The sequence below is a fragment of the Nicotiana sylvestris genome, chromosome 1 (assembly GCF_000393655.2).
Source record: "Nicotiana sylvestris chromosome 1, ASM39365v2, whole genome shotgun sequence".
Classification (NCBI taxonomy): domain Eukaryota; kingdom Viridiplantae; phylum Streptophyta; class Magnoliopsida; order Solanales; family Solanaceae; genus Nicotiana; species Nicotiana sylvestris.
Genome location: NC_091057.1, coordinates 58,218,458 through 58,231,634, shown reverse-complemented (window position 1 = coordinate 58,231,634; position 13,177 = coordinate 58,218,458). Strand labels below are relative to the sequence as shown.

Below are 13,177 nucleotides of genomic sequence, written 5' to 3'. Positions count from 1 at the left end.
ATGAGTGCTGTTAGAATATTAGTTCAACCTCCTTTTTTTTGTTATTGGTTTAAGCAAATAATAATTGATGTGAGGAGGTGAAAGTGCTATTATGTCCTCTTATTTTATTTTTTGAAGTCTTTTATAAAAAAGTGCATAAATTCATATATTGGGCATTATCAATCTTATCTCAATGTCTATTTCAATGTACATAATAGGATCTAGATTAAGAGGAGACATATTCAACTTTAACAAGATCAAGATTTGTATGATAGTAATAGATTAAAATTGTTTTATATTTTTTACTAGGGGTAGGAAATTGGAATTACAAAATATTTATACGGGATACAGTCAAATCTTTCTGTAACAGCTTCGTTTGTTCTGGATATTTTTGGTTGTTATAGCAAAGTGTTGTATTATTAGAGAACATATATTATAACATAACATGAAAATCGTTTCGAAAAAGCTTGGCTTTTATAATGAAGTGCTGTTATACATGGATTTTGTTATAGAGAAGTCTAACTGTACTAGGTTTGAAGTCCTTTTCACAATGTTTTCTTTGGTTAAAATGAAACATCAGTCAATTGACATAATAAAAAAAAAAGACATAATAGTTGAGAAAGATGTTCTTATGGTTGCATGTTTTAAGAAGAGAACCATGCAATTATTATTTTTTAAATACTATCCAATGCAAAATTTATATCTCTAATGACAAAAAGGGCCATTTTGAGATTTAGTGTTTAATAAACAGTATAATGAAGTTGGAGACATTTCATTTACTAATAGATACATTAGCTCAAGGTCCACCTATGCATTACACTTAAATCATTTATTAATTTGGATGTTAGATACATCTCTGATTCTTCTTATTGAGTTTAAGAGTGTTTATTTCTCAATGGATCTAAATGTAATCTCCCTCCAACTATATCCCTTGAGAGAGTAGTTGATTAAATTATAACCAGAGAAGATTAGTTTGTCTGGATAAAGTTAAGTGAAGTCAATTTAAAGATTTATTACTAGTAGTTAGTTAACTGCTCAATCTTAAAACATATAGTCATAAGTCAATTTTAGTACAAATAGAAGAACCCCAATACGAGGTATTATTGTAACATTTTTGAAAAGGGATGCTTCATATTAGGGAAATTAGGCTAATTTTTTTAAGTTATAGGGAGTTTTAAACAAAAAGCCTATTAAAATAAAGTTTATTTTATATACACCATCGGTAAATTCTCAATAAAAAATGTGACATTAAGAGAGTGCAAGAAACATTTTAAGTTAGTTTTTTTTTTTTTTTTTGAAATTTGATTTATGAGAAATTAAGAAGAAAAGTGAAAGAGCAAGAATGGGAAATAGTCAGAGATGTGAGCGCTATGTAGTGCACCAAATCCTATGGCCCACTCACATAGATCTAACAGAAGATTAGGATTTATCATATAAGTAGGAACAGTGTTGAATTTTAAATGGGATAACTATTATTTAAATCATAATGACAACCAATATAATGACATGTTGACTAACTCTAATATTTTTAGTGCAAATGACAAAGAGTTGTTACGCGTAAAAATAATCACCTGCAGAAATATAAAAGAAAGTATATAGTCATTGTTGTAATTCCACCTATTACAAAAGTTAAATAGGTCGAGTTGCCCTTTTTAACTTTAGTATCCCATAACCAATGCATCAACTATAATTACACTTAGTTTCTCACCAACTCTACTCTCCCTTTCATTTGTTCCTTTTTCTTTTCATTTTTATATTTTGGGATATAGAGTAAAACTTCGTAGTGGTTTGGGGTAGGTAGAGAAGATGACATGCTGATGTCCCTATCAAAGTTGGCCTGCTGGTGATGTTGCTTTAGGTATGAAAAGCCAACTTCCCATGCCCACTTTTTTTTTTTTTTTCCTGCAAATCATAAGGGTAAGTATGTACATGTTGCCTTAGGGCCGAGATAGTAGTCTAAATGTTCGAATGCAGTAGCTTTTGCTCAAACAGTATATTTGTGTTTAGAAATTTATAAAATATGTACATATATTAAATTCAAAATCCAATTATTAATACTTAAAATCATCGTTCTAAAATTCATAACCCATAAAATTAAAATTTTTGCTCCACCTTTGATTGCCTTATCCTTGTGCTCTATGGCATGATCATGATATCTTGGTAGGTAGTCCACTACTGCTACTTGGCCTCCAAAACTCATGTGATTCAAAGAATGGGTCCATAATTATCCTTATTTTAGAACATATTTGCCAACTTCCAAAGTTTCCTTTTTTACTCCATTTCACTTTTCAAGAATAATTTTTTTTTTATAAAAAAAATGCTGTTCTTGGCAGTTTCTTGTTTTAGTGTTTTTCTCCAGACCAGAAACTATGTTTGGCTTCTAACTTGGATTTAAGAAAAGGTTAAAGAAAAAAGACAATCAATTATGCAGCTAGAGACTTTGTTTAGAAGTCATTATAGTTTGCACATGCTAGGGTAATAATTACCATAATATAGGAAATGTTAATTACTTTTATATCCAAAGTGAATTAAGTTGACATTGTTTGTTCTCATCCACAAGATAACTCTATAATAACTGCCTCAAGAGAGGTTGAACTTCTCATGTGTTGTTAGAAGTTTTGTGGGTTTGTTGGTAATTAATTAAATTTGCTAGATGTTGATTGAGTTAATTTAATGTTTATGAGTCTGAAGAGAGAAATTTTAAATAGTTTCTTAATAGAGTTGTTTAGGACAACAACTGGATATGTCTGGAAGATGGTGCTATCTCACCATAAAATAAAGATGAAAAGGTAAGTAAACAATAATCTGTTATGATGTCTTTGTCTAGACCTTAGAGAGATTAGGAATTCATTCAACAAATAGAAGGACAAAAGAAAATTTGATGTCTTAATCTTTATATCTGTACTTTACTGCATATTGTCTGGTGGTTAATCAATACCAGAAAAATAAGGTGTAGCTTCAAAGTTGAAACACTCCATGTGGGACCCTCTCTTGATCCCATACCCTTTTTATCCTTCTACCAAAATTCTCATCTTTGGTCACATTATCCTATTATATTTTTTATTTAATTTATATATACCGTGTAAATAATTTTTTATGTCTTCATTGCATTTTAATATGTAGATTGTCATCTGATCTTATTTTTCAGGTTAATGGTTCTAGTTTGAACAATTATATATAATTGTTATTTAAGCTACTTAAAGATTCTTTTATATTGTCTGTGTATAAAAATTATACTCTATTTTTTTGGAAGGGAGTAGTGGGTGGGAGGGATGATTCTTGCATTATCTCAAACCACCAACTCCTTTTTATTTTCTTTTTCTCTTAGCACCATGTGGAGTGTGCACATTTGATGATTCAGAAAGACAGCAAATGGGGTGAAGCATGGAACAATTTTCCTCCCTTCTTAATATTTAAATTCTTAATATTAGGATGGATGAGCAAATGTAATGGCAAAATTTGTGGATATAAGAAATTACAAGAGCTCCACCAAAATGGCCTTTTTGATGGGATGTGGCAACCAAGTCTCTTTCCATTCCTGCTAGTGCTTCAAGATTTTGGCTAGTGTCTAATAACTTGTTTGGCCAAGCTTATTTTTGGTCAAAAGTGTTTTTTTTTTTGTCAAAAGCGCTTTTGGCCAAAAATTGAGGTGTTTGGTCAAGCTTTTGGAAGGAAAAAATGCTTTTGAGGAGAAGCAAAAGCAATTTTGGAGAAGCAGAAAAAAGTAGCTTCTCTCCAAAAGCACTTTTTTGAGAAACACTTTTGAGAAAAATACACTTAGAAACAGTTTTTTAAAGCTTGGCCAAACACTAATTGCTGCTCAGAAGTGTTTTTCAAACTAATTAGTCAAACACAAACTGCTTCTCCCCAAAAGTACTTTTGAGAAAAACACTTTTGAAAAAAGCACTTCTCAAAATAAACTGATTTCTACAGCTTGGCCAAACGGGTTATCTCATAGTTACAAAGGATATCGATTTCTGATAATCACTTTGCCCGATCCAATGGAACCCTCAGAGTTCATCCGACTCAAAGAAAAAAAGAGAACAAGATGTGGGCGGGTTTGGTTGGGTGGGGGGGGGGGACTTGCCTTCTCGTTCCCTTTTACCTATGTCATGACGCTCATGGGCGCTTATCTCTAATTGGATTTACTTATCTTTCTTCTTCAAAAAAATGTACACACAACTAATAGCACCAAGTAAAATGTTGGTTGATTCATTTACTATACTAGCTAAGTTACAACCCCCCCTCCCCCCTCCCCACAACATACAACAACAAGAATAACAACCCAGTGGAATCCCACAAGTGGGGGTTGGGGAGGGTAATGTGTGCGCAAACCTTACCCCTACCTTGGAGAGGTAGAGAGGCTGTTTCCGAAAGACCCTCGGCTCTAGAGGAAGAATAGGAACAAGTAAATAACAACAACAAGGCCAGAAAAATGGTACCTTCAATATATAAACCGGGGGAAAAAAACAAATGGAAGAAAGCAATAGCACGAAGCAGTAACACGACAGAGTACTAGAAAAACGAAGCGAAAGACCGTACTAAAAAAACAACCCTAATAGTACACAGTATAATCACACTAAGGCTATAAATAATGATATAACAAAGTTTCATGCAGCAGAAATCTAATATCCTCCTCTGGTCCATATCTTGTCTGAAGAATATTTATGATGAAATAGATAAAAAGCAACAAGTAAAAGTGGGCATGAAGTGGAAACCAAATGATGATTAAGCCAATCCACCTAAGAAGATGAATTCAAGAACCAATTTTCACTATCTTTGCCCTTACTAGTCAACAAATGGTTGGCCAAAGAGTTTCACATAGTCTCCAAAGTCCAACCAACAATCATAACTACCAAAATTATCATGTTTGACAAATACACTTACTTTTTCTTCACATAAGGCAATCAAATGCCCTTCTAAAAAGGTATTTACTATAAAGGATATGATCTTTAATGAATGGTACTACAAAAAGATGACATCTTTCAGCATCAAGGTGATGCTAGAGGAAGTAAAGCCTCTTACTGAGGAGACAAAAAGGGAAAAGGAAAAAGCTCTAGGTCCTCAGCTAGTTTGAACTCAAAATTCTTGCCATTGTCTTGCAAGCTTGACATCACAAAAGCCTTCTGATAGTCACCTACTCCTCTCAAAGAAGTTGGCTTTGTCCCTGCACAGTCGAAGACTGAATTAGAAACTATAAACATGATCAAATTAAATCATAAAGGAAAATTTTACTATCCCGTAGGGTCCAGAAAAGAAGGTGGAATCCAAATAATCATATGAGGTTAAACATCAATTAACTTAATCACTTCGCGGATCCTATCTATGCTTTCCCAGCCACTACTTGTATGTTATCCTTCTAAAGAAAATGCAGAATTGCTACAAAACAGAGTCAGAACCAACTTTGTATGCATTGATACTTACTGAAGTGAAATAAATTCCATCCAATCAAAGGGGTTCTCAACATTATACTTCTTGTCGTACCCTAATGTAACCTGAAAATACGATTAACGAACTTGTTAGTTCAAGGAGAGTGATAAATTACATCCACTCTCAAGCAAAAAGCGCAAAGTAGTGACTTGGTATCAGGAGACGATAACAAATTTTATGTACTGACTCATTAGTTCTGCATTCATGCCAATCAATGCACACGGAAGGGCATCACAGACGAATTCAGTCTCAATTTCAACAGCTTCATGCACAATCTGATGAACTTTTTGCCTAGTCAATTGCTTTCTCAGAAAACTGCACAACAGAAATTAGTTAAACTACATCAAGTTATGTTCATCAAGCCATTTCTTCCCACTATTACTGAGAAGAAAGAAAGCAAAGAGAAAAAAAGAGAAAGAAGGCAAATTTGAAGGTTACTTGAAAGTTGAAACAATTACCTATAAAGAAGGCAAGCAAAGTCAGAGTGGAGACCCTCATCCCTTGAAATGAGCTCATTTGAAAAAGTCAATCCCGGCATCAAACCACTCTTTTTCAACCAAAAAATGGCACAAAAGCTGCAAACAAAATGAGTTACAGCGAGTAATATTAACCTTCAATACTACTAGTAAGGAGCAAATCTAATCATTCTAACTGGAATCATTTAGACCAAATAATGAATTAGCAGCATACCTTCCCGAAAAGAAAATTCCTTCCACACAGGCAATGGCTACAAGCCTCTCAGCAAATGAGCTGGAACTGCATGAAGAATGAAAAAGAGGTAACCAAAGGATGCAGTCAGTAAGTCAATTTTGGCCAGCACCATCAATTCTAGATATATAAAGATTGAAAAAACATATAGCGTATTCATTTTTGTATCAACATAACTTCAGAAACTAAAAAGCGAAATAATATAGATTTATCAAACAAGCTCCAGGAGAAATAAGTAGGAAACAAATAAAGAAGCAAATACGCCATTGAAGCAGTAAAAAGTCGTCAATTCATGCAAGTAATGCGAGTGAAAGATAAAGATCGGTTACGAAAGAATGAGCAACAATGGTACTTATCCAAGTAGTTTTTTCCCTGATACGGTACAGTGTCCGGAATAGTTAACCAGAACTAATTGTTTCTCATATTGCTTACATATATTAAGGGTCTTAAATATATACATTAAGAGCAGCAAGTTTAAAACAATGTATAAGAAAGATGAACTGTTACCTCTGTATCAAATTCAAGGCCCACTTGGCCTTCCGTGAGACGCAAGGAATGCTTTCAATTGCATTAAAAAGCTTATTTTTCTGCCTTGAGTCCTTGATACAAGTCTCCAGAAGCAAGCTGTACATCTCTATAAGCAGAGAAGCTCCAATCAGACATCTAAAGAGTACATAGTACAAACCCCTTACTTCTCTAAAAGAATAACAAGCAAAAGGAGAAAAACGTGTTGACTACACACACAAACAGTTAGAAAAGCTCTACCGGAGTGAATACTTTCCATTGTAATTTGAAAACCATAAAATGCGTGTGCCTGCGGAAAGAAGAATGATGTTGTCTGTAAAATCAGAGTTATTTTATAATAACCATATTGGCTAAACACCTAAAATATTGCTCCCTACCCTCCAAAAGTTCTTATTGTCAGATGATTAGCCATTTGAAAAACATGCTGCCAAAATGAGAATGTTTCTTACAAGTTCATTGGCAGAAGAGAGGTTAAGTATTGGAAAAAATGCATCAACAGCTGATTGAGTATTAAAACCATTCACACATTATTGGCAAGTTCCCCGCTTAGCCAGTGAAATGCAGCGATTAAGGGACAAGAAAAATATGCAAATTAATCTAGATACTCCCCTTTCCAGTAATGCCTAGTTGTCAGGTTTAATGAATGTGATATCCCCTCCAATATATTTAGGCACTGATGATAATTTTTTAGTATGGTGCTCCAACTATCCGTTTCTTTTTAGTTATTTAGAAGCAGATGTGTTAGCAATGAGAAATCTACCAAAAACAGCTTCCAGAAGTGTTATTCCAACAATATTACATAAGACAACTACTCCCTCTGTTTCAGTTCATGTGACCCTATTTCCTTTCTAATATGTTCCAAAAAGAATGAACCCTTTCAAAATTTCGAAACAATTGAACTTAAACTTCTTTGCCTTTCACTAGTGTCGGCGGAAGGGTGAGGCAGTCAAAGCAATGACTTTAGGCCCCTAAAGTTTTGAAGGCCCCATTTTTCACAAGTAGTAATAGTTTTATAAGTTACCACTATTTTTATAAAAAAAAAATCTGAATAACTTAAAGTAAAACGTATAATTTATAATAAAAAAGAAAGTAAAAAGAAAACTTATTGTTATTAAAGTTAACCATTAAGATTTGAATAATTCGAAACATGTGAAAATATTTTTGATTTTCTGTTTTGTGAGAAAAACTTTGAGATCACCAAAAGATAAGAATCTAAAAAATGCCTCAATCTCGATAAAAACATAATAGTCACTCTGATATTGATAGTTTAAACTTAATTTTCAATTATAAGTGTTAAAGAAAATATTACAAGTAGAAGACAATACTCTAATCAATATACTCGATCAGAAAACAAGACCTGATTTTTTTCTCAAACACCTATATTACTCGTAGAATAATAATCCTATAACAGTTATATCTGCGGAAAAAAGTTTTTCTAAATTAAAATTGATAAAATTTACCCAAGATTAACGTCTTAGTAGAGATTAAAAGGATTAGTGATATGATCAGTTGAAAAGAACTAATAGAATAAGTTACTAATAAAATTATCAGTAACTTCACATTTTAAGAAGTTAGGAAAATAGACTTCAAATAAAAATATAAAGAAAATATTTTAGTAAAAATAAATAAATAAATAAATAAAGCCTCTCATCAAGATTTGGCTTTAGGCCACCAACAATGTTGAGCTGCCCCTGTCCTTCACGACAAGATTTCATCGCCGCACATATGTTATGGCATGTTTAAGACCACAAGTTTCAAAAGTTTTCATTTCTTTCTTAAACTTCCTGACCAGTCAACATGAAACGGATGGGTTAGGAACTGATTCAATTACTCTTTTAAGTTTATTGGCTGGATGAAGTTATTTACTGTGAGTTGAATAAATCTTTTACTAGAGTTGACAAAGTCTTTAGGTCAGTTGCTATTTTTTCTAATTTGGTTGCTGTTTTTATGGTCATTTCCTAGATTTTAGTCAAGTGGGTGTAATGGATAGATATTATCTTTACGAGCTTGTAATCCTATAAAAGGCACACCACTTTCAGTTAATAAAAAAAACCCTTCTACAGAATATCTCTTTTAGCTTCTCTGCATCTGCTTTAAGTTTTCTAGTTAAAGACAATCTCTTTTTCTACATTGTGCTATCAGAGCCTGCGTTCGGTCTTCGACTGGGCGATAGAGGGATAAGGAGAGAAACACGTGAGGGAGTGAAATACGAGAAAAACAAAAAGGTATGGCAGCAAATGCTATTTCCTCTTCTTCACAACCACTCATACCCGTCTTCAATGGCGAGAAGTATGAGTTTTGGAGTATCAAAATGAAGACCTTGTTTAAGTCTCAAGAGTTGTGGGACTTAGTTGAAGATGGGTTCGTTGATGTGGACGAGCCGGATGCAGAGGATGAGAGGATATTAAAAGAAGTCAGAAAGAAGGATGCCAAAGCTTTGTTCTTTATTCAGCAAGCTGTTCGTGAGACGATTTTCTCAAGAATTGCAGCAACAACAACCTCAAAAGAGGCGTGGCTGATCTTGAAAAAGGAGTTTCAAGGTTCTTCAAAGGTAATTACTGTAAAACTACAATCTCTTCGCCGCGATTTTGAAACATTGTTCATGGAAAATAATGAATCTGTGCAAGATTTTTTATCTAGAGTTACTGGGATTGTAAGTCAAATAAAATCATATGGTGAAGAGGTAAGTGATGAAACTGTAGTAGCAAAAGTTTTAAGAAGTTTACCTCCAAAGTTTGATCATGTGGTTGCAGCTATTGAGGAAACAAAAGACTTATCTATGTTTTCGTTTGATGAACTAATGGGCTCTTTGCAATCTCACGAGTCACGAATCAACAAGTCGATTGAGAAGAATGAAGAACAAGCTTTTCAAGTTAAGGAAGAGTCTCCAATTCAGAATGAGAAGTCGCTAAAGCAAAGAACACAATGACGTGGTGGGAGAGGTGCTTTTAGAGGAAGAGGACGTGGTAGAGGCAGAGGCCAATTTGGACGTGGTAGAAATGGAGTGCAATGTTACAACTGCCACAAGTTCGGTCACATAGAAGCTAACTGCTGGTACAAAAACAATCAAGCTAGTTATGCAGAGAAAGAACAAGAAGAAAGCATGCTTTTTATGGCTCGCTCTACTATCATGGATCATAAGATTGGTGTTTGGTTTGTTGATAGTGGCTACTCCCATCACATGTCTGGAGAAAGGTCAGCATTCAGAGAGTTAGATGAGACAAAAATGAGGCGAATTTGGCTTGGAGATAACAAGGAAATACATGTTGAAGGTGAAGGTACTGTGGCTGTCCAAACGAGTCAAGGTAAAGTAAAACTTATTCAAAATGTTCTCTTTGCTCCTGGTTTGGCTCATAACTTGCTAAGTATTGGGCAATTATTGAATAGTGAATTCTCTGTCTTGTTTGATGATGGATTATGTGTTATTAAAAATAAAAAGACGGGTCAAATTTTAGCAAGTATTCATATGACAGAAAACAAAATATTTCCTCTTGAAATTTCAAAATTAGAACAAGCATTGGTTGTTAGTGAAAGAAATCTTGAAGAATCTAAGTTGTGACATTTACGTTATGGACACTTGAATATGAATGGATTGATGTTGTTGAGTCAACATAAGATGGTTCATGGTTTGCCAAACATAAAATCTGTTGAAAATGTGTGTGAAGGTTGTATATATGGCAAGCAACATAGAAAATCCTTCCCTGTAGGAAAATCTTGGAGAGCTACTAGTTGCCTTGAAATTATTCATGCAGATCTGTGTGGCCCTATGAATACGCAATCGCTTGCTGATTCTCGATATTTTCTACTATTCACAGATGATTATAGTCTTATGAGTTGGGTATATTTTTTGAAGTTCAAATCAGAAACTTTTGCAAACTTCAAAAAATTCAAGGCATTGGTTGAGAACCAAATTGGTACTAAACTAAGGTTCTTCGTACAGACAGAGGAGGTGAGTTTGTATCTCAAGAGTTTAAGTTCTTTTGTGAAGATAATGGCATTCACAGGGAATTGACTGCACCTTACACTCCGGAGCAAAATGGAATTGCTGAGCGAAAGAATCGAACCGTAGTGGAGATGGCCAGAAGCATGCTGAAGAGCAAAAATCTTCCGAATCAGTTTTGGGCTGAGGCAATTCATACTGCAGTTTATTTGCTCAATATATCTCCTACAAGAGCAGTCATAGGTCAAACACCAGTTGAAGCTTGGAAAGGTAGAAAGCCGTGGGTAAGTCATTTGAGAATTTTTGGTTGTATTGCATATGCTTTAATAAATTCTCAACAACATCAAAAGCTTGATGGAAAATCTGAAAAGTGCATCTTTATTGGATATTGCTCTGAATCCAAAGCTTTTCGACTATATAACCCCACAAATGGCAAAGTGATTATCAGGAGAGATGTGGTATTTGATGAAAACTCATGTTGGAAACGGGAAAGCAGCAGTAAAAGTTCACAAGCTGTAATGGAAGATGAAGTTTTTCCTAGTGAAGGAGAAAGTGAGCTTTTTGTTAATACACCAAGCCACTCTTCAGAAAGTTCCAGTAACATCAGTCCAGTTCAACATTGATGGTGCCCGACTCAGAAGATTCTGATGAGACTCCTCCACAGAAGACTAGATTTCTTGTAGATATTTATGAAACATGTACTTTTTGCTTTATTTGGTGCAGATCCAGCTAGCTTTGAAGAAGCTTCAACAAAAAAGGAATGGAGGTGTGCAATGGAAGAAGAGCTTATGGCAATAACGAAAAATGGAACATGGGAATTGGTGGATCTTCCGGACGGCAAAAATGTTATAGGATTAAAATGGGTGTTCAAGACAAAATACCATGTTGATGGGAGTGTGCAGAAACGTAAAGCCAGACTGGTAGCAAAAGGATATACGCAGCAACAAGGAATTGACTTTGACGAAACTTTCTCTCCAGTTGCTCGTTTTGAAATAGTAAGAATCCTTTTAGCATTGGTTGTACAGTTAAAATGGAAAGTTTATCAGTTTGATGTTAAATCTGCGTCCCTTAACGGCGACTTGAAAGATGAAGTCTATGTAGCCCAACCAGATGGCTAAGTAGAGAAAGGAAAGAAAAACAAAGTGTACAAGCTGAAGAAAGCACTTTATGGGCTTAAACAAGCTCCGCGGGGCATGGTACAGCAAAATCGACTCCTATTTTAGAGAAAATGGATTTGAAAGAAGTAAGAATGAACCAACTTTATATGTGAAGAAGTATGAAAAAAATGATCTTTTGTTGGTATGTTTGTATGTTGATGATATGATATATATGGGCTCAACGTACTCTGTTATACGTAATTTCAAATCTTCCATGATGAATAAGTTTGAAATGACAGATTTGGGATTGTTGCACTATTTTCTTGGACTTGAAGTAAAGCAAGGAGAAGATGGAGTTTTCAGTTCACAAAGGAAGTATGCCATTGATTTGCTCAAAAGATTCAATATGCTTAATTGCAAAACAGTGCCAACTCCTATGAATGTAAATGAGAAGCTGCAACTTGAAGATGGTACTGAAAAAGTTGATGGAGACTATTTTAGAAGCTTAGTTGGAAGCCTGATTTATTTGACTCACTCCCGTCCTGATATATCATTCTCTGTTGGAGTTATTTCGAGGTTTATGCATAAACCTTCAAAGCATCATCTTGGAGCAGCTAAAAGAATCTTGCGCTATGTTGCTGGAACTATGGATTTTGGATTATGATACTCTCGATGTTCTAGTTTTAATTTGTATGGCTTTTCGGATAGTGACTGGGCAGGATCTTTGGATGATAGGAAAAGAGTCTCTGGGAATTTTTTCACTTTTGGTTATGTAGCTATTACTTGGAGCTCAAAGAAACAAGCAGTAGCGTCGTTGTCATCTTCAGAGGCAGAATATGTTGCAGCAACGTCATCAGCATGTCAAGCATTATGGATAAGGAAGATACTTGCAGATCTTTACCAAAAGCAAAAGGAAGCAACAAAAATCTTTTGTGACAATTTATCAGCAATTGCAATGACCAAAAATCCTATATTTCATGGAAGGTCGAAGCACATAGACATTCGACATCATTTCATTCGTGAACTAGTTGCAAAGGGGCTGATTGAGTTGAAGCACTGCAGCACTGAAGAGCAAGCAGCAGACATTCTTACTAAAGCACTTCCTCCGGCAAAACACAATTACTTTATGTTATGCCTTGGTGTATGTGATTTTGAATCAAGGGGGAGTGTTGGGACCGATTCAATTACTCTTTTAAGTTTATTGGCTGGATGAAGTTATTTACTGTGAGTTGAATAAGTCTTTTACTAGAGTTGACAGAGTCTTTAGGTCAGTTACTATTTTTTCTAATTTGGTTGCTGTTTTTCTGGTCATTTCCTAGATTTTAGTCAAGTGGGTGTTATGGATATAATGCTGTATTCTGGCCCGGGCCTTAGTGGGCCTAACGGGCCGGGCTTCGTGGTCCCGGGCTTCGTGGGCCTGGGCTCTGGCGGTCCCGGGCCTGGCGGTCCCGGTCTTCGTGGGCTCAATGGGTGGAACCGGCCCGTGACGGGCCTAAGC

General features: G+C 35.0%; 2 protein-coding genes across 4 annotated transcripts; one reads left to right on the top strand and one right to left on the bottom strand.

The window, feature by feature from the left end:
• Positions 1–4,701: 4,701 nt before the first annotated feature.
• LOC104227387 (ribonucleoside-diphosphate reductase small chain A-like) lies at positions 4,702–7,389 on the bottom strand. Of its 3 annotated transcripts, none has more exons than XM_009779625.2 (8): positions 7,020–7,389; positions 6,883–6,931; positions 6,625–6,751; positions 6,100–6,165; positions 5,868–5,984; positions 5,597–5,724; positions 5,404–5,474; positions 4,702–5,146 (listed from the first exon to the last, which is right to left on the bottom strand). In XM_009779625.2, the coding sequence occupies exons 2-7, from the start codon at positions 6,899–6,901 to the stop codon at positions 5,446–5,448; spliced, it is 486 nt and encodes a 161-aa protein (XP_009777927.1). In that variant the 5' UTR covers positions 6,902–6,931; positions 7,020–7,389; the 3' UTR covers positions 4,702–5,146; positions 5,404–5,445. The 3 variants fall into 3 exon arrangements, with proteins under 3 accessions (XP_009777927.1, XP_009777928.1, XP_009777930.1); XM_009779626.2 differs by having other exon boundaries at positions 7,092–7,389; XM_009779628.2 differs by having other exon boundaries at positions 6,860–7,389.
• A 2,383-nt stretch (positions 7,390–9,772) lies between these two features.
• Positions 9,773–10,201, top strand: LOC138870181 (uncharacterized). Its single transcript, XM_070147966.1, has one exon. The coding sequence runs from the start codon at positions 9,773–9,775 to the stop codon at positions 10,199–10,201; it is 429 nt and encodes a 142-aa protein (XP_070004067.1).
• The last annotated feature ends 2,976 nt before the right edge of the window (positions 10,202–13,177 follow it).